Source organism: Podarcis melisellensis (genome assembly GCF_964234715.1).
Source record: "Podarcis melisellensis genome assembly, chromosome: 12".
NCBI classification, from domain to species: Eukaryota; Metazoa; Chordata; class Lepidosauria; order Squamata; family Lacertidae; genus Podarcis; species Podarcis melisellensis.
The window spans coordinates 9,948,170-9,967,730 of record NC_138544.1 but is presented as its reverse complement, the minus strand read 5'-3'; the positions used below and the strand labels follow the sequence as shown (position 1 = coordinate 9,967,730).

The window sequence follows — 19,561 nt, the reverse complement described above, 5'->3', positions numbered from 1 at the left end:
GAGTGTGAAGATATTTTTTTAAGCAGCAACATTAAAATGATCTCCAGCCCACACCTGAAGCTTGGCCCAACTCTTAGACACTTCCGAAATGATACGCCGGTTTGGAATCCTGTTGAGGGTTTGGGGAGAAATTCTATACCTTGCAATGTAGTGAGAACTTGGCAAAACTGATGGGTTTTGGCAATTACAATGGGACACAAGAGGGAGGTGGGATCAGGGCTTATTTTTTTCCAGCTGGAATTTGCTGGAACTCAATCATTGCAGCACTCAGGTGGGCACCATTGCCATTCCAAGAGAATGAGTGCTCATAGTGAATTCCAGCACCTCCTTTTTTCTAGAAAAAAAGAACACTGGGTAGGATCCATATGTGCCCTTGAAACAGCAGGGTGGCAGTCTGTGTGCTGGAGCAGTAATGTAGTACGTTTGTGGTATCTTCTCCCATTGTGTCTGTCAGGGAACTCTATCGGAGCCAGAGGGAGAGGGAGGGCTTCAGAGGGATTCCGGAGAATGTCCCGGGATGGGGAGAAGCAGCCCATCTTCTGGGGAAGGAAATCAGCGTAGCACCAGTGGAGAAGGGGGGCAGATGGGGGAATCGGTGAGGTGGTCCCATGACTCCTCGCCAGGGACCAGCAGGGAGAGTAGGGGTCCTCCGTTGCCCACACCCTCCTTGCGCAGAAGGCTTCCGTGCAGGGAGAGTAGGCGGAGACTAGGCGTCAAAGAGCTTCTTTGCTGGAAGAAGTTCAAGAAATGCCCACTGACGGATTCTGCCAGCAATTGAGACAGCCACGGGCGAGTGACTGTCCAGACAGAAAAGGTTCACTCAGACAACCCAGCCAGGTGTGGCGCCGGTTTACGCACGAGGAACCCCTAGAACCATTACAGTGTCCTACAAAACTTGAAGCTTCCAGAGAGCATCACAGGCATTCAGGTGTGCAGTGAGTAGCAGCACTCTTAACGATGGGCAGTTGATGTCCTAAATGGTGGTTCCCAGGGTCTCTGCATTTGAATAGAAGTTGGCTACTGTTAAGTTGTGGGCGAACATATCAGACGACACAGCGATTCTTCAAACAGCTCTTCTTTATTCTGAGGCCAGAACTGAACTGAGCTGAAGGGCTCAGTCAGCCTGCTTATATAGAGCTCCAGTACCTTGTTACTGTAACAACTTTCTAAAACTATCCAATCACTGAACGTCACTTTCGATCCTTCATTTGCATAACTATCTACAGTATCCCCCTGCTGGCCCAGGGTGAGAACTTCAGTACATAACAGCTACACCAGCAATATAAATGTTGGCTACACCAGCAATATGTACAACAACTGGTTTTATTTATTGGTTTTGGGTTCACAGTTTTCAGTTTGGCATCCATCTTGGAACGGTTGCTAGAATCACAGGTCTTGATGGCGCTCAGCTCCAACTATTTCTTGAGAGACCACTTTTGCCTTTTGGCCACTAGGAGGCAACCATAGAAACATATTACATCATCCCTTTCTGTCACTTGGGCTTTTGGAGTGAAACTATAAATTCAAGGGTTAGCCTGTGTCAAGTGGAAAGAGGCAAACTCAGCCCAGGATAGGAGCCCAAAACCTCTCAGGAATATATATTTCTGATAATACAATATATATATTGCCATTTATTCCTAATCATTGAATATTTACTGTTCAGTGGATGAGTTGACAATGCAGACTAATTGGCATTGCACCAAATTGTATGGATTAAGAACAGAGCTGAATTACTGTACGCTATGAGTTTTAAATTCAACTTCTTTAAATGTATTTGATGTGAATAAATTTTCATTCACACACATACTTTTTTTATTTTAAGCCACTTTTCTGGATTACTATCTGCCCAGAATGGCTTACAAATGAACAAAAGATTTTAAAAGGTATACAACAGTCCAAAATTTGAAACTTTAGAATACTGCAAATCAACTTTTGACTAAAAAAAAAAATACAGAACCAGAAGGAATATAATTGAGACAGGCTGTCACCCAGCTAACAACCATCATGCCTGGAAGGAAAGATGACAAATTAGCCTTAGGGTCTTCTGAAAGCCTGCAGCACAGAGCTTTGGTTTAGGCCCAGCAGAAGGAAATTCTCATGCAATAGGGCCACCATAGAGAAGGATCTCTTGTGGCCACCCTCTCCACCAACCTAGGGGGTGAAAATACCATGGGATTCTCTGAAGAGGATCTTAAAGTGCAGGCTGGATAATATGGGAATGAGTGGTCCAATTAATCACTTGGGCCCGGCTGGTTAGAGTTTTAAACGTCAAAACCAGCACTTTGAATTGGGTTTGGAAATACACTGGTATTCAGTCCAGCTGATACAGTAATATAATTTGAATGGTGAAATGAGTGATTTTGGGACATTTTAAATATTTGTATAAATTAATTCCAGCAAGATAATGCAAATGGAAGGGGAAGTAAACTTATCAAAGCAAAGTTCAAGCCGGAAGTTCAAATGGGGAAAGTGAGTGTAGTTTTTCAAGCAACTGCCTTTGATTCTTTCCCCTCTTGTCTCTTTGGGTGTGTATTGGGCTTGGTTCTTCAGTTAGCTGAGGAAATAGCTGCAAACCACTGCTGAACTAGTAGAAAGAGTATCTCTTTACTTGCAGTGGCTATGTTATAGTTCCACACCATACCAACCGAACCTTGAGCTCTGCTGTGCTGGTTTTATCAAAGGGTAGTCCCAAGCAGTTTTTTTATATATAAATACTGTGGTGCCTCTGGTTACAGACGCTTCAGGTTACAGACGCTTCAGGTTACAGACTCTGCTAACCCAGAAATAGTACCTCAGGTTAAGAACTTTGCTTCAGGATGAGAACAGAAATCACGCGGCAGTGGCGCAGTGGCAGTGGGAGGCCCCATTAGCTAAAGTGGTACCTCAGGTTAAGAACAGTTTCAGGTTAAGAACGGACCTCCAGAACGAATTAAGTTCTTAACCCGAGGTACCACTGTAGCATAAAATCATTTCCCCTGATAAAGTACCTACTCAAACTTGTTGGGAGCCACAACTGCTTGTGCAACTGTCTTTTTTGACAAAAGCCATCTTCTTTCACTGTGTTGGGTTAGACATACCTAACAAATATTGTTAAGTTGTGGGCGAATATATCAGACGACACAGCAATTCTTCCAAAGCAGCTCTTTATTTGTAAGCTGGAACAGAACTGAACTGAGGAGCTCAGTCAGCCTGCTTATATAGAGCTCCAGAACAATGTAACTGTTGCAACTTTCTAAAACTATCCAATCACTAACAAACAAACAAAAACTATCCAATCACTGAACGTCACTTTTGATCCTTCATTTGCATCCAAACTATCCAATCACTGAACGTCACTTTTGATCCTTCATTTGCATACAAACTATCCAATCACTGAACGTCACTTTCAATCCTTCATTTGCATAACAACTATCTACAGTATCCCCCTGCTGGCCCAGGGTGAGAACTTCAGTACATAACAACTATTTCTTCTGTTCGGGCATGCAAGCAAGCAGAGTGAATGTAGATGAGCTTGCTAAGCTCTGCACCCTTCCTTCACAAAGACTCTCCTCCCTGGAAGAGAGGGGAGTGGTTGTGGGCGGGAGCCCGAGCACCGCCCCCTGCCTCCACCTCTCCTGGCTGGCGCCCACGCCCCTTGGCAGGCACCCAACCAGGTGCCTCCGAGGGGGCGTGCTCAGCAGCCTTTTGCTGCAGCGTCAACCTCTCCCCGGCCTCATTCTTCTCCGTCGTCTCGTCGCGAGTCATCCACCCTCCACTCCCTTTGAGTTAGGGCTTAGGTCATTGGCCTTGCTATGGACCTTGGGTTGGTCGCCCTGGTTGTCCAGGGGGCCTGGTAGGAGTTTTTCAATTTGGCATTAGGCCTTTTGGTTTTTTTGCCTACCTCGTAGCAATCGTCACAACTTTTGTGGTATTGGTGGGTAGGTTAGGCATTGGAATAATGTGTTGTGCTGTGTCGAAGGGCTAGGTGTGGCCATCGCCTATGCCTTCAATTTTGGGGTATTCCGTTAAAAGAATCTGGCGGTCGTGTACTCTGTCCGATGCCTGCTTGGCGGGAGGCCATGGCACGACCCTCGGTGACATCAGGGGAGAGCCTATAGTTGGATTAGCATCAACAGGCTCCACCTACTGGTGAATAAACCCACTTGTTTTAGAGATCCAATGCCTAAGCCAATACCTTTCCACTGCTGTAATCAATAAAGTTGTGGCCTTTCCTTGCCCATTAACCTTATATCACGTGCCCTTGTGTATTCATTTCACACTGCGGGGGTTGGGTCCTCGAACCACAACATCACTCTGCTTTTCACTACCCACAAGTCATTGTTTGATGTCTGAAGTGGGGAGCTGCTTCTTATTCCTAGAGGCTCCCTGCATGTTAAAGAGCCCCACTTTCCCAGGATTCTGAATTACTCAAGAGAATCTGTATGAACAGAGGAGTCTCCCTGCTTTAGACTTTGCTCTCCAAGCCATGGCAAACAGTTGAAATGTTCAGCCTTTATATGCAAGCAACCTGACCAAAAGAAGGCTATATTGCATATCTGAACATACTCTGTTCCAAGGCTGAAATTGGATATAACAACAACAACAACTTATTATTTATACCCCGCCCATCTGGCTGGGTTTTCCCAGCCACTCTGGGCGGCTCCCAATCAAAGATTAAAAACACAATACAGCATTAAACATTAAAAACTTCCCTAAACAGGGCTGCTTTCAGTTATAAAAGTCAACGACAGGAGAATTTGCTAATAGGATTGGCAGATTAAATATTTAAAGGCCAATGGTTGGGAGGGGTTTTGTGTGCAATAAAGAATATCTATTAGGTTGTACAGCAAAATGTATTAAAATATGGATAATACTTTATGTTGTATTGTGAGGTAATATAGCCTGTATATGTATAAAGTTCAAAGTACAGAAACTTGGAAATAACAGGCTCCCTTCCGCTACTCATGTACAATTAGCAGACTATAGATATATCTCAAACTTGTAGAGTGAATGGCATATATGGTAAGCCTGAAGCTTGCACACATTTAACTTTTCACATTCAGCTTTACACGCTTGGTTTCTTTTTTAAAAAAGAAATAAATTAAAAAGGGGATGGAAAGGGGATGGGTGTCTGGGGAAAAGGGGTTTGGCTCAGTGTGTTTTGACTATACAGTGGTACCTCGGGTTAAGAACTTCTGGAGGTCCGTTCTTAACCTGAAACTGTTCTTAACCTGAGGTACCACTTTAGCTAATGGGGCTTCCTGCTGCCGCTGTGCCACCACCGCACGATTTCTGTTCTTATCCTGAAGTAAAGTTCTTAACCAGAGGTACTATTTCTGGGTTAGCGGAGTCTGTAACCTGAAGCGTCTGTAACCCGAGGTACCACTATACGTGATTTTGGGTTGAGACACAATGCCTGGAATGTAACCCCTGCATAAGTTGCGGGCTTTCTGTATAATGAAACTTCATATCTAACCAGAACCTTTTCCCCAAACACTAGCAACTGAGACAAAGTACCGCTGATAACACTAAACTGTGGTTTAACACTAAATCGTGCACTGTCCTCTCCCCCTTTCTTTCGTCCAGCTGTGAGGAGACTGGGTATTTTTGCTTCTGTTGTAAATTAAATGCCATTCATCATTATGTCTGAATCCTAAGATGTGTTTATGGTAATTTCAAATAAAGTTTAGAGGAACAAAGCAACCTTGTGAGCCCTGCTTTAAAGCTGTCTTGTTTCAGTCCAAGCCAAGACTGAAAAACAGTTTGTCCAGGTTCAGAATGAAGGATAAGCTGCTGGCCGTGCTGGAGGAGAGGTGAGCTGCTTGCTGATGAGCTTGAGGTTAATTTGTGTAATGGTAAATCATAGTGTTACACAAATTAACCTCAAGCTCATCAGCAAGCAGCTCACCTCTCCTCCAGCACGGCCAGCAGCTTATCCTTCATTCTGAACCTGGACAAACTGGTAAATCATAGTGTGGGCCACAGGTGGCGCTGTGGGTAAAACCTCAGTGCCTAGGGCTTGCCGATCGCATAGTCGGTGGTTCGAATCCCCGCGGCGGGGTGAGCTCCCGTCTTTCGGTCCCAGCTCCTGCCCACCTAGCAGTTCGAAAGCACCCTTAAGTGCAAGTAGATAAATAGGTACCACTTTATAGCGGGAAGGTAAACGGTGTTTCCGTGTGCTGCGCTGGTGCTGGCTCGCCAGAGCAGCTTCGTCACGCTGGCCACGTGACCCGGAAGTGTCTCGGGACAGCGCTGGCCCCCGGCCTCTTAAGTGAGATGGGCGCACAACCCTAGAGTCGGACACTATTGGCTCGTACGGGCAGGGGTACCTTTACCTTTAAATCATAGTGTAGCATTACACCCAAATGAGGCCACTGTTTGGGTGATTCTTTCAGCTGAATTATGTGTATGGGTTTTCTTTGATCTATGTAGCTGACATACGTGGAATCGTACCCCACAATATACTGGTGACCCTGAGGTGTCTATATGTTTTCTTTTGTTGGGCTCACTTGTTTGAGTCACCTTTTGAGCAAGAACTACGTTAGACATATCATTTCTGCTGCCTGGGCATGGCACCATTTCAGTCTGGATTAACAGGTGGGAAGATCACTAATGGAGAGGCAGGATTCAAATTCAATCAATTGAATTTGAAGGGTGTTTTCTATTGAATCATTTGCCATTTCATTGCCCCAGCAGGCATATTATGCAACCCAGAGCAGCAGCAAACAACCAGATGTTGGGATGCAATCAGGCCAAAACTTTATTAACTGCAGTAGCCAGGGGTAAGGATTGGCATGGCAGCATGGCCAATCCACCCACCCCTTGCTGGTGAAATGTGCTCCACTGTGGCTGGACCGCATCATACCCATTTCATAGGAGTCACCCAGTTCTAAACCCTGACATGGTGCAAGCCAAGCTTCCGAAGTTTCACTGGGTGACCAGGGTGAGGAGTCCAGCCAGCCAGAGACCCCAGCCTGAGCTTGGGACATGCTATGGCCAATCCTCCCTTAGACCCCTTATGGGCTTCCCACTTCCCACTGTGTTGATCCTGCCCAATGCTCTTATACATAGACAACATTATTCCACCTAAGGAAGCCATAAATGTTCCTTGGGGAGAAGGCAAAACAACAACAGCAACAACCCAACCAAGCTTTGAGAGAGAAAATTCCTTTCCAGCCCTGTCAACTAGCGATCGGAATTGCTCAGTGAAGGATCTAACATGAGGGTGGGAAGCTCACAGGGCAAAACCTCCCCCAATCCAAAATAGCCTACAGGAGAACTTTCTCAATTTGCCGCTTGTCAGGCCCTGCTGGGTGTGGTGGTTAAGAGCAGTAGACTCATAATCTGGTGAACCGGGTTCGCATCTCCGCTCCTCCACATGCAGCTGCTGGGTGACCTTGGGCCAGTCACACTTCTCTGAAGTCTCTCAGCCCCACTCACCTCACAGAGTGTTTGTTGTGGGGAAGGAAGGGAAAGGGGAATGTTAGCCGCTTTGAGACTCCTTAGGGTAGTGATAAAGCGGGATATCAAATCCAAACTCCTCTTCTTCACCACTGGGCACAGCTGCCCTCCACACATTGCTCCTGGAAGGTGGCTAAGTGCGACTGTCTTTCCCGGACATTTGCTTTAACATGTAAAATTCCTCCCCCGAATGGGCATGTAGACCCACCCCCCCCAAGAAGAGGATGTGTCCGAGAATTCCCGGACTTATGGCAACCCTATCTTATGGTGGACTTTTCTTTTTCAAAGAAAGAACTGTGGGGGAAATATATTTATAAATTATCATATTGCACAATGCAGTGGAACCTCGGAAGCTGAACGCCTGTAAACTTGAACATTTTGGCTCCTGAAAGGTCAAAAATCGGAAGTTATTCTTCTGGTTTTCAAATGATTTTCAGAAGCCAAACATCCTGCAGCCTATCAGAAGCCACACCTTGGAAGTCAAATGTTTTGGAAGTCAAATGAACTTCCAGAACAGATTCCATTTGACTTCCAAGGTACGACCGTAGTTCATTTGTTCAGTTCATTTTGTTTTTATATATGTTGTAAGTCACCAGAGTGGCTAGGAAAACCCAGTCAGATTGGCTGGGTATAAATAATAAAATTATTAAATTATTATTATTATTATTATTATTATTATTATTATTATTATTATTATTATTATTATTTGCTTATGGGGGCAAGTCCCTACAGCTGTCACCCTGAATTACCTGAACCTAGACAACACAGTTATGTTCCATCTCATGGAGACAAGTAGTCTTCCCATTAATGTCTAGTAACCCTAGCTGAGATAATTTACCTGTTTTTTGAGGTAAGGCAAGGCAGGGCAGTTGTATGACAAAAACATTATTTAATAAAAATTCAATTATTATTATTTGCTTTATACATGGCACGAATATGGGTAATTCTAATGGAGCTTGACATTATCATTAGCTTTACTAGCACAATTCTATGCATGTCTACTCAAAAGTAAGCCCCATTGATCTCAATGAGACATACTCCCAGGAAAGAGGGTAAAAGATTGTGGCACATCCCCAATTTGTGGATGATTTATCACTTCCCAAGTTTGCTGTGGCCAAGACAGAAGATGTTGGGGGTTATCAAGGAAATTTTGGATTCAAGGCCACCTCAGATAGATAGATCCATTGGAATATTGTGGTTCATGTCAACTGTAGGAAAACCACTAGAAGTAGATCTGTGCCTATCAAGCTTTCTGTGGGTCTACCAGTGGCCATTGGGATGAATGGGTTGTACTGTTGGCAGAGTACTTCCCCACCAATGGAGGTGCAGATGTGCCTCATTCTAGCTCCCCTCAGCCAGCCTTCAGCAGGAGTTTGAAGGATTGCTTTAAAACTAATCAGTATTTTGTATATCTTTATTTCAAAATTTGTAAACATAATGATAAGTATTTAGCAAATTTGTAGTGTACTTTCTGAAGCTGTATAAATGCACTTTTAAGCTTTAAATAAATGTGTTTTAGGTTTATAGCAAGCAATTAGTCTGCACTTTTACTTAGTAAGAATCTAAATAATAAATGGATTTTTTTATTTAAATCAATTATTTAAATTGGCCTTTTTGCTTGGTGATTTAAATCAGTGATTTATACCCTAATGAGCTTAGTGCTGGGGAAATCAGGATTGTTAAAATAAATGTGGAGATTATTTATATTATTTTAACTGATCTGAATATTTTATTTTTATATTGTTGTAACTCACCCTGGTGCACTATGATGAAGGGGGATCAAGAAGAAGCAACAACAAATTGATGATGATGATTTGTGACCCATTGAAACTCTATTCAGTGCGGTACAAAGGCAGATGGGTGTAATGGTTTTGGAAGATAGATTAGATCTGAGTTTTAAAGGGGGGAAAGTTGGTAGGTTGCAAATAACTGAACATTAATCCAGATTCACAAAACCAAATCACTATGGCAAAATTCTCTGAAAAGTAAGCTATAAATAATTTTACCACATTTTTAAAATGGCTTGTGTGAATTGCCTTCAAAGCTATATCTACTACAGACCAACAGAATTCAATGGCACTTAAACTGATTTTTGGGCAGGCATGCCTGCTTATGTCATTTTTAAAATCGCAATTCAATGTACTGATCTTAAATTCGTTATTTAGAAGCAAGCCCTATTGATTTTAACAGAGTTCAGTTCCAATTGTGGTACAATCTGATGTTTGTAAGCACCACTTGGGAATAAGCACAGTCGGACTTACTCCCAGGTAAAGATGGATTTGATCATTCTACATGGGTGGTTGGGATTGAAAGTACCAAAACTCATGAGAAGTTTGATCCCATCCCACCTATAGCTCCTGGGGCACAAGTAGAAGCAAATTCTTAGCCAGAGAAAGTGACACACTGCAGCAGTGTGAGCAGTAGGGATAGGATATCATGGAAATAGAAGTGTTGAAGGATGGCATGTTGATCCTTACAAAACGGGGAATAAATCTGTACTTGCTGCTTGATAGCCTAACTATTTGGAAAAGCCATAAGATTACACTTTGAGTTTCTGGATGGTTCAAGTAGCTGGTTCACTTAAAACAGATTTTACAAGCAGTTTGTGAATGTATGTTTTGTATATGATTCTTATACATGATACTCACTTTATGTTTTCCTCCAGTGAGAATTGGGGAAAGATAGCCACAGTGGAAATAACATATTATTTTTGCATGAAACAGTGTATATTTTGGAAACTCATTGAGGAATCTGTTTCTTGCATAATCAAAACATTTAAATGCAGGTTGAATTGCAGTTCATATCAGCAGTGCATGTTTCCCCATCATGAAATACATGTGTATTGTTGTTGTTTTAGGTAACAGGGTTCATCGTATTTTGAAAACTGGGCCCTGAAAATCTTAATAAAGTCTTATCTTTAAAAAACAAAACAAAACGTGCAGGTATCCAGACTTAGTAATATTTTTACCTGATGCACCACTTCCGTGTATTTTCACTGACATGGATCTGTGGAATGCCAAAATAGAATGTTTGCTTCTTCTCCAATATTTTATATGCATTTGAACAAGCCAAGGTGTCTTTCTGGTTAGAAGGCAGTGTACTCTGGGTTTGTAGTCCAATGAATGGCTCGACACTCATTCAGTCCTAACGTTTTATTATACTTCTTTCAAGCAAAACAGGATTGTTTTATTTGGCGCCACCAGCAGCAAACAATCAACAGCTTGTAATGTCTTTGTGAGTTTATAAGGAGGCACTAGCACTTTTACAAAGACCTTTGAATCTTGGATTGGTTTATTAAACGGCTCTTGAACAAACACTCTTATTCTGGTCCAGCATGGAAGTCTGTTGATGGATTGTGCTTTTTGCAATTATTTTTCTCTGCCTCTTGTCATAAAATTAGGGAAGCACAATGCAGATTTTATTTTGTGTTCTTTGGAGCTTGTTTCCAGTTCATTTTCTTACTATTTGGTAGGGTGTGTTTTTTAGCAAGGATAAGCAGTGATGAGTTAATCTGTAATTGGTATGTTCTCAAGGTGCTGCGGCCACTCCCATTGCTTCAACATTAAGGTTTTTTCCCCTCCAAGGACTGTGTTGCTACTAATAAGTTTCAGCCAAGGAGGGAGTAGATAACATTTATACTGTTGTTGCATATAAAACAGAAGAGGTGAGAAACACATTTACTTCATGGCAATTTGTCTGAGAAGCTCTCAGCATAAGAAGAGATTGGAATATGGATTGGGGGGAAATTAAAAACTCTACTTTGTAACAGTTATTGAAATATTTTTTTGCTCTTTCTTTGGACAACAGAACTGGTGCATCTTACCAGTGGCGTAGCGTGGGTTGTCAGCACCCGGGGCAAGGCAAGTAATTTGCGCCCCCTAACCCTAACCCCCAGATGTTGCGCCCGGTGCGGCCGGGCCCCCCTGCACCCCCCACGCTATGCCACTGCATCTTACAGTTGTTGCCACTGTTCACAATTTAATCCCGCTCTAGAAACTGCTGCGCATTAGTATTACCTGGCTCGTGACATCTCTTTTCCTAAAGATTTAATGAAGGTTTCAGTGGTTGGGTTGTCAGATTTTCAGTCCGTTGCCAAATCCAGCTCTTGAAAAGGCAGCCATGATATTTAAGTACTTTGTAAATGTTTCTATTTTCCTGTTAACCTCTCACTTTTCTTTTTAACCAAATGCCCATCTGGTAGCAACATTCGGTATAAACATAGCGTAATGCATTTTTGAAGCAACTGTGCCTTCTGTCTCTCTCCCTTAGCAATCTCCCCCCTCTTCACATCCCACTTCTTCTGACTTTCCCCTCATTTCCATTGCTCAGAATTGTTAACTCTCTCTTAGCCATTTTTAATGGCTCTATCTTATTACAATCAGCTCATTTATACCTGCTGCTGTGGTCACTTTAGAAAAGAACAGAAAAGGAAGAGTATTAATTCTGAAAATTGAAGCTTTAGTTACAGCAGAGACATTATTATTTTCTCTTTCACAACAATATTGGTTTCCATTGAGGCAGAGATGAGCCTTTTTTAAAATGCAAAGTGCTAGAATTCACTAAAAAGGTTAAAACTGAAGTGAGTAATCTTCGGCACATAATATGCAATTGTTAATTTTAGCTCCGTGCGTAGGAGCTGTTATGACTTGAACAGCCGGCTCTAGCCTTCATTAGAGGAGAAGCTCACAGTTTTTTGAGACAGGTGGAGCCGGATCAAGCTGTGAAACTGATTTGCTTGAAGCTGGTCATTAGTGTTAGAAATCTGGTCTCTATTTTATCTTTTAAACCCTACCATGATTATATCTATTATTATTGGTATTTACTTTTTGTCTTCCCTCCCCCTCCCCACCAGGTTGATGACGATGATCTGTCAAACTCTTTAAAGGAACAGCATGGAGATTGGCACTCTGAACTGTTAAATGGGGTCATGGGACTCACATTGTCATTGATCACTTGTGTGGATTTAACCAGTGAGGAGCAGCATCAGCAACTGATAGAAAAGCGTCCAGAATTAACACAGCACTGAAGGTAAACAGCTTTTTTTTGTTACGTACCCATTGGCAGAAGGAGGTATAATTTCTGTGGATTTGTGCCATGCCCATACAGCCACATCAGGTCTGTGAGCATGTTGCTTTAGGTGTACATCTCAGGAGTGCATACCAAGCAACAGGGATAATGGTTAAGATTCAGGTAACATATGGTGTTATATTTGAATTTATGAGAAAGAATGGCTTCATTTCAGATATGAATGCTCTGCAAATAAATGGATCAGCTATAGGGGAAAGTGTGTGTGTGTGTTCCGAGAAAAGAAAATGTAATAACATGACAGTATAACACAATAGCCTAGATAAAGAATGGGTTTATTTGATTGTTACCAACCTCCTCTCTAAATCATGCAACTTTTGCCCCAGTGATCACATATAAAGAAACAAAATATATTGTAAGTGGGGTTTTTTGGGGGGGGGGGTTAAAAAACAAAAAAACAAAACATTCATTGTTCAAAGCCCCAATTCTTTTCACAAATCATGTTCCCCTTGAAAATTTAATTATGGAACAAGACCCTTTGTGATCTTTCTGTTAAACTTGACAAAGTAAATGCAGCCAGGATAAATGTATACCCAGTTTTCTGATTTTCTTTATTTTTTAAAAAAACAACCCTCAATGCACATTGTATTTTCCTTTTGAAATAAACAAAGAAAGGCGGCATTACAAAGATCTATTCAGTGTTAATTGCAACCTGCGAAAGAAACAATATGAAGACTCGATTTATCTAATAACCGTTATTAAATTGTGAGAAGGGCAAATACTGAAACCTGTTTCGAAATAACTCCTCTCCTCTTCCACACTTAATTTTCTTCTTAAGATTTCTCTCTCCAAAAAGTAAAATAAAAAGGCAAATGGGGGGTGGGAGTTTAGGAGAAGAACAAAAAGTGCTAAATTATTCATGAGATACATCTGACAACTGATCAGCAGCGGAGGTGTTCGGAGCTGAGGGGGTATTTCGTGGGGAGGAAGAAGGAAAATAATAATAGGCTTTAACTTTGAAAAGCCGTATTGAGCTCCTGTGCAGCACACTAATGTGAGCTGAGACCAATGCAGTTAAGATATCTTCATCAGAGCTTAACTGCTAAGGGCTTCCAGGAGGATTTTTACTGTGCTGGAGAGTGACATGGAGTTTGGAGGAGGCTGGTGATTTTTTATAATGGAGCTGTCAATTTGAGGGCTTGAAATGGTGACAATGAGGGTTTTATTGCCAAATTTAGAATTAATGTTTATGTTGAGTTCCTCTTCATCCCGGGCTTAATTTCTCCCTTTCTTGTAAGGAGTGCTTATAACCTTGTTGTGTGTACACAGGGGGGAATGACTGACTGGTAGAGGTGTGGATTAGGTTTTTTTCCATTTTCCAAAAAGCGATTGACAGTCTAGCGGAAGGTCTGGTCTGCTTGACGCCTCCCCAACAGAAAAGCACGAATAGGTTATCGTTTATTTGGTCCATCACCTACGTGGTAAAAGAATTCACTTCCATCCCACATCCCTAGCTGTGGGACAAAAAGGGTAGGGGGAGGAATTTCACGTCCGCATTTTCTGCCACAATGAGTACGGTACTTGAAAGCAAGCTGTTCTACTTGTTAGCTTTTACACAATTCAACGTTCACCTAGAATAGCACTTCAGTCCATTGCCGTCTGCTGAATTGCATTGCCCTAATTCTTGAGTTTCTTGCTGTGCTTTGTTAGTTCATCATGGAGGAAATAAAAATATCTCTCGTGGGAATCAGATGGCAAATATCACCTACTATTTTGTTTTTTAATGTCTTGACCTTTCAGGTCATCAAATCTTGTTCTATTAATTTCTACCTGGGAGAATGTCTGAGCAAGGTAAAACAGAAGAAACTGGAAGCGAGCAAGACTCAGCCATCTCCCAACAAGAGAATTGCATCCTTAACTCAGAGGTAGATGAAAAAGATGAAAATGGCAAATCAGACCAGGTAAGAACGAAAAGCGACTTTTCTGTTAAACTACAGGACTTTTAAAAAACAATTTTGTCATTCTTTAAGTTTTAAAGACCTTCTCCGCACCCATTTTGAGTAGGTATTGCATGTCTTAGATTTTCCCTTTCAATTCTGGAAGATCTGTATTTCTGTTAACTGAATTCGTCATTAAAATTGCTGCATTGTATGAACACAAATAAATGCATATCAGATCAGTTCCTAGCTATGCAAAAAAAGAGGAAACTGCTTATATTGTGAGAAACCCATTGGGAAACACTTATGAAAGTGGAAAGGAGGGAGAAGAAAATAGTTATCAGCACCACTGTGTATAGATAGAACTTTTGCAGTGCCTATTGTCTCTGGCTTCAGATTGCTATAAAAGAAAATTTATTTTTTTTAAAAAAACAACAGCAACAATAAAATGTCACACTGCTTTGAATTCTCAAGGAGAGAGAATTTCTGAGGGTTTCTTTAGTCTTACGTTGTAAAAATAATGCTTTTATGTGCATATAAAAATGGAAATGATTGTGGCTAGTTACCACCAGTGATATTAATGCTAAGGCTCCTTAAGGAGTCATTTTAAGGTCCACAAGTTACCAAGTTACCTGACAATCACCACATGAAACTGGTACTTCATGAATGATTTAATGAACTTGCTGCTATTCCTGTTATGCATATTTTCCACCCATAGACATGCATAATTTGTCACTTGCTGTTTGCAGAAACGAGGTGCTAACCAGAACCAGCAGAAAAAGAGACTCAAGGTAGAGATTTTGACTACTTTATCAGAGCCAAGATAAGCTAGCTGGGGGTGGAAAGGTCCATGTATATTTTATGAAAGCGTATTCCTATTATATTCATTCGTGCAATAGTTAGTTACAATAAGGTTAGTGGACTTCCTTGAGTTATTAGCTATTTACTTTATACAGTGTAAATGCTTAAGATCCTTTTTCATTTGAATACCTGCATTTTGGTGGGAACTTCCATTTTATATGCATAGGGATCTCATTATTTGCAATCTTCACTATATCTCTGTTCTATCTCGTGCCATCCCAGCAACACAGAACCCTATCTCAGTGAAACAATATTTTCCCCTACTTTGAGGTCTATCTCTTTACTTTTTATTTTTTGAAACACAGTGAGGAAGGCTAGTACACACACACACACACACACACACACACAGTGGTATTCAAAGGTGATTTCCTTATTCTTCTATATTTCAGTCAGGAGGGAAGGGTAAACTGGTCCGAAGTCTCGCTGTCTGCGAAGAATCATCCCCTCGTCTGGAAACAGAGAATGACAACCAGGTATCTAAGACCAAGCCATTAACTGCATGGTTAACTTTTCATGTGCATGATGGCATATTTGGGCTTTAACTGCATTTACTGATTTTGGGAAACCAAAATCACCTTTCACAAGAGCATACTTTATAATTATTATTTTAGAAGTTGTCTGGTTTTTAGCGTGTACTTATTTTGAAATAAATGAGTAGCTCTACAGTATGTCACAGGGTGTTATTTGCTCTCTCTTTTTTCCAGACCCCCTGAAAATTTCAACAAATGGAAAAGAATTCAAAAGAATTCAGATTAATTATTTTTTAAAAAATTCAAAAATAAAAAGATAGAATTGTTATTTTCTCTAAGGCTATCTCTTGTAAGACTACACCAGACATAGTTCTGAGTTCACTCTGGCATCTAAGTCATGCAAGGTCCATGTATCAGTTCCCCGGAACCTATTTAATAGTAACATCCAAATTCTTGACACTTTTAAGTCAGAATGATCTAAAAGACAGTGCATTGTATTCCATATGGTTCATTCTTCTGATTCTTGGTGCCATTTTTCCAACTGCAAAGCATGTGTTTGATTTAGTCTGTATTGGTGTTGTATACCATTTATTCCAAAGAAATAAATATATGGATCAAATCAGGAAAATTTGATCTAAGAGACTTTAGAATTTTGCAAAACCTTTCTTCTACACTTACTGCAAAAAAAAAGAAACGAAAAAGAAAGAAAAGCTTACATTGTCTGCTTATAAAAGCAAATTTATCAAGAACATAAACCAAAAAAGTAAGCTTCTTGCCAGTATTTCTTACTTGAAGACTCAGACATTATTTGAAGAATGAGATCAGCCATAGAGAGGGAGAGGAGACAGAAAACGAAAGATGAACTTTTGTTAGCACAAAATAATTCTCACATTTAAGTGTACTTTCTAAGACTTTCCGCTACTAACTTGAAATGAAACAAATCAAACTCTCCTCTTTGGACTCTTTACTACGGAGGGTTTTATTTTTTTGAAAGACCAAAAAACCCACCACCCCATATCTTATTGCGCTGTGGGGTTTTTGTACTTTCTCGCTGCTCTACAATGACAGTTTATGCAGTAGGACACTAGACAGATTATTTTATGAGTTGTGGGTAAATATTTTGAGAGGGGGGGAAACAATACTATGACACATTGACTCAACTTGCATCTAAGAAATGTATGGCTTTTGTTCTGCATTTTATTTGTGTTTTCTATCATTTTAAATGGAAACTGAAAGAGGAGAATATAAATATATTGCAGTATATTCAATGTTGCATGTAGTTACTGATGTACTCTGCAAAAAAAGAAAAGGAGTTTTATACACTTCAGAGGCTAGCAGGTTTGGAGGTAAAGACTAGATACCTCTTCTAATGGTGCAATCCTATGCATGCCTACTCAAAACTAAATCCCATCGAGTTTGATGTCACTTCTAGATTAAGTGTATATTTAGGATTTCAGCCTAAACTGCCCACAATGCAGAGCAGAACAAGGCTGGGATTCACATTTCTTCTGGTTCCTGCCACTGTTTCGTCCAGTACTAGGGAGAATGATTTGAGTATAATGTAAAGAATGCAGGGATTAAAATACTTTCTGCCACCAAAGTCTCCTCTTTAAGGATTATTGGCTTTTTATGATTAGATGGGAAGTATACTTGATTTAAAACTTTATAATGATTACCTTTGCACTAGGAAAGTTAGAGCTGTGCTCTCCTTTTTGCGCTGACTGATGGATACTGGAAGGGTTGGGCCAATGGAAATTGTTTCTTTCTCTCTCTCTTTTTCTCTAAGTTAATTTGGATTTTTTTTCTTTGTTAGTTTATTTTAGCTGTTTACAAAGCACAGGGTCTAAATTATCAGAGAATGTATGGTACATTGCCAGTACTACAGATTGTACTACAAACCTAATGTTTGTATTATATTTAAAAATTTGCCTTGATTTTCCTGTGTAGGAAAAAAAAATCTTGTTACCTGTATTACTTGATCATGAAAGCTTATCTGATCGCACACTTTGTCCTTACTTTAAAGGAATGTTGCCTCTAATGTTATGATAGTGGTTTATCAGTGTATTATTGCAAACTGAACATCTCCTGTTGTTCGCTAAACTTTTCCTGTATGAATGTACTTATCAACGTTGTAATTTTACTATTGAGTAAAAATATCAATAAAAAGTGAATATCAGAAAAAACAATAGATTGTTTTCACGACTCTGCAGCACTTCTGTGTGTGTTTATTTCAAATGCAATGAATATGTAGAAATGGTATGTTATATGTATGGCACAAAGTATATATGCTGTATGCTTACATGTGTGTTTTAGACTATATGTAAAGTCTGTCTTCCTTTCCATCCCCTGTAAAAATGCAAGTGCACTATAACTTTCATTTTGACTTTAGGATAACAGAGTGTACATAGCAGAAGCAATTCTAATTGTTTCCCTTAATTGAACAACACAATTGCACTTTTATCAGCTTGCCAGATTACTTGCAGGGAGTTTACCGCAAATTCAGACAGAGCTAGTAACTATAAACCATGCATTTTCACTATGTATCTCTCCCCAATAATCTTCAGTTCAATTCATTATACCTTCAGAGTCACGGATCGTAAGTTAACATAAAGTTATGTCCACTTAAGCTCCGGTGATTTCAATGACAATTATGTCCATAATTGTCTACTGTATTGGGTTCATAAACAGTTAACCTCCCCCTGCCACCATTCACGTTTTATAACATATTCCCTAAGAACTACACTTTGGGTTATATTGAATGCTGGTCCTACTCAAAGTAGACCCATTGAAATTAATGAACATGACTAACCTAGGTCCATTTCAATGGGTCTACTCCAACTAGGACTGGCATTGGATAGAACTCATTCAGATATATTTTAATGTGCTAGTTGATGGATCTAGCAATATGAGATTAATGTTAACGTTATTAGGACCCCATCAGAAATATATATATTTATAGAAGGTGTGGACATTTGAGTTATTTGTAATCTAATATGCAGACTTAACTGCTGCACTTGACCAGCAGCAAGTTCTAACTTTTTAATTCTAAGTAGGCGTCACCAATTTCCTTATTTCAATTTTAAACAGAAATAAATTAAGTGTGCTTAGGTTTTAGGTGCCTCAGTCCTCAGTCCATTTACTTTGAAAGACATTACCTTGATCCCAGTGGAACGTATTTTATACCTAAGCTTTTGATCCTTAAGATTTTAGTTGTAACCCCCTCATTCCTGAGTGCTTTTCCTTAGGCACTTTTACTTAAAAGTGCTTCCCACTGAGTCCAGTGGGATCTGCTTCAAGGAAATTATAATTAATCTGAAGCAAATAAGTTAGGATATATTCAGAATTAAATCCCAATCCTCTGAGGTATATAAACGACATAAACTATATAAGTAGCAGGAGGCAAAATAAATATCGGGAAGCAAAATTTGTCCCTAAGAGTACAATATTTTTTTCCTAATATTAAGTTCACAGAAGACAGTTTGGCTTCAGCTTTTCTAAGCATGCACTTCATAATGCATTTTGGAAGCCAAGTTTCCTGAATCTGGCCCTAAATTATTATATTTTTTTCAACAGGAATCAATACAACTGCAGCTTTCAAGTTTCCCCAGCCTACAAGAAGAGGATAAATCTAGTAAAGATGACTCTGAGAAAGAAAAAGAAAAGAATAAAAACAAAGAGAAAGATAGAAACAGTGAAAAACCCAAGATAAGAATGTTATCAAAAGGTGAACAAAAATATTTAAGTCGTTATTCAGTCATCTATCATAGTCACGTATGAAGACGTTTTTGAATGCAAGAATGTATTTGCTTGTTTTTGTTGCTTATATAT

At 40.2% G+C, this 19,561-nt stretch overlaps 1 protein-coding gene across 21 annotated transcripts in view; it reads left to right on the top strand.

The window, feature by feature from the left end:
• Nucleotides 1-19,561, top strand: part of ARPP21 (cAMP regulated phosphoprotein 21) — a 237,674-nt gene that overhangs the window by 112,576 nt on the left and 105,537 nt on the right. For 14 of the 21 annotated variants that reach the window (XM_081931048.1, XM_081931049.1, XM_081931050.1 and 11 more), the window contains exons 2-6: nucleotides 12,293-12,468; nucleotides 14,266-14,426; nucleotides 15,152-15,193; nucleotides 15,653-15,736; nucleotides 19,307-19,457. In XM_081931048.1, coding sequence (XP_081787174.1) covers nucleotides 14,304-14,426; nucleotides 15,152-15,193; nucleotides 15,653-15,736; nucleotides 19,307-19,457 — 400 coding nt within the window. In that variant the 5' untranslated portion in view covers nucleotides 12,293-12,468; nucleotides 14,266-14,303. Of the gene's footprint in view, nucleotides 1-11,995; nucleotides 12,020-12,082; nucleotides 12,206-12,292; nucleotides 12,469-12,505; nucleotides 12,631-13,449; nucleotides 13,673-13,754; nucleotides 13,947-14,265; nucleotides 14,427-15,151; nucleotides 15,194-15,652; nucleotides 15,737-19,306; nucleotides 19,458-19,561 lie in introns of those variants that run through there. The other 7 variants (XM_081931034.1, XM_081931046.1, XM_081931031.1 and 4 more) reach the window with 7 other exon arrangements.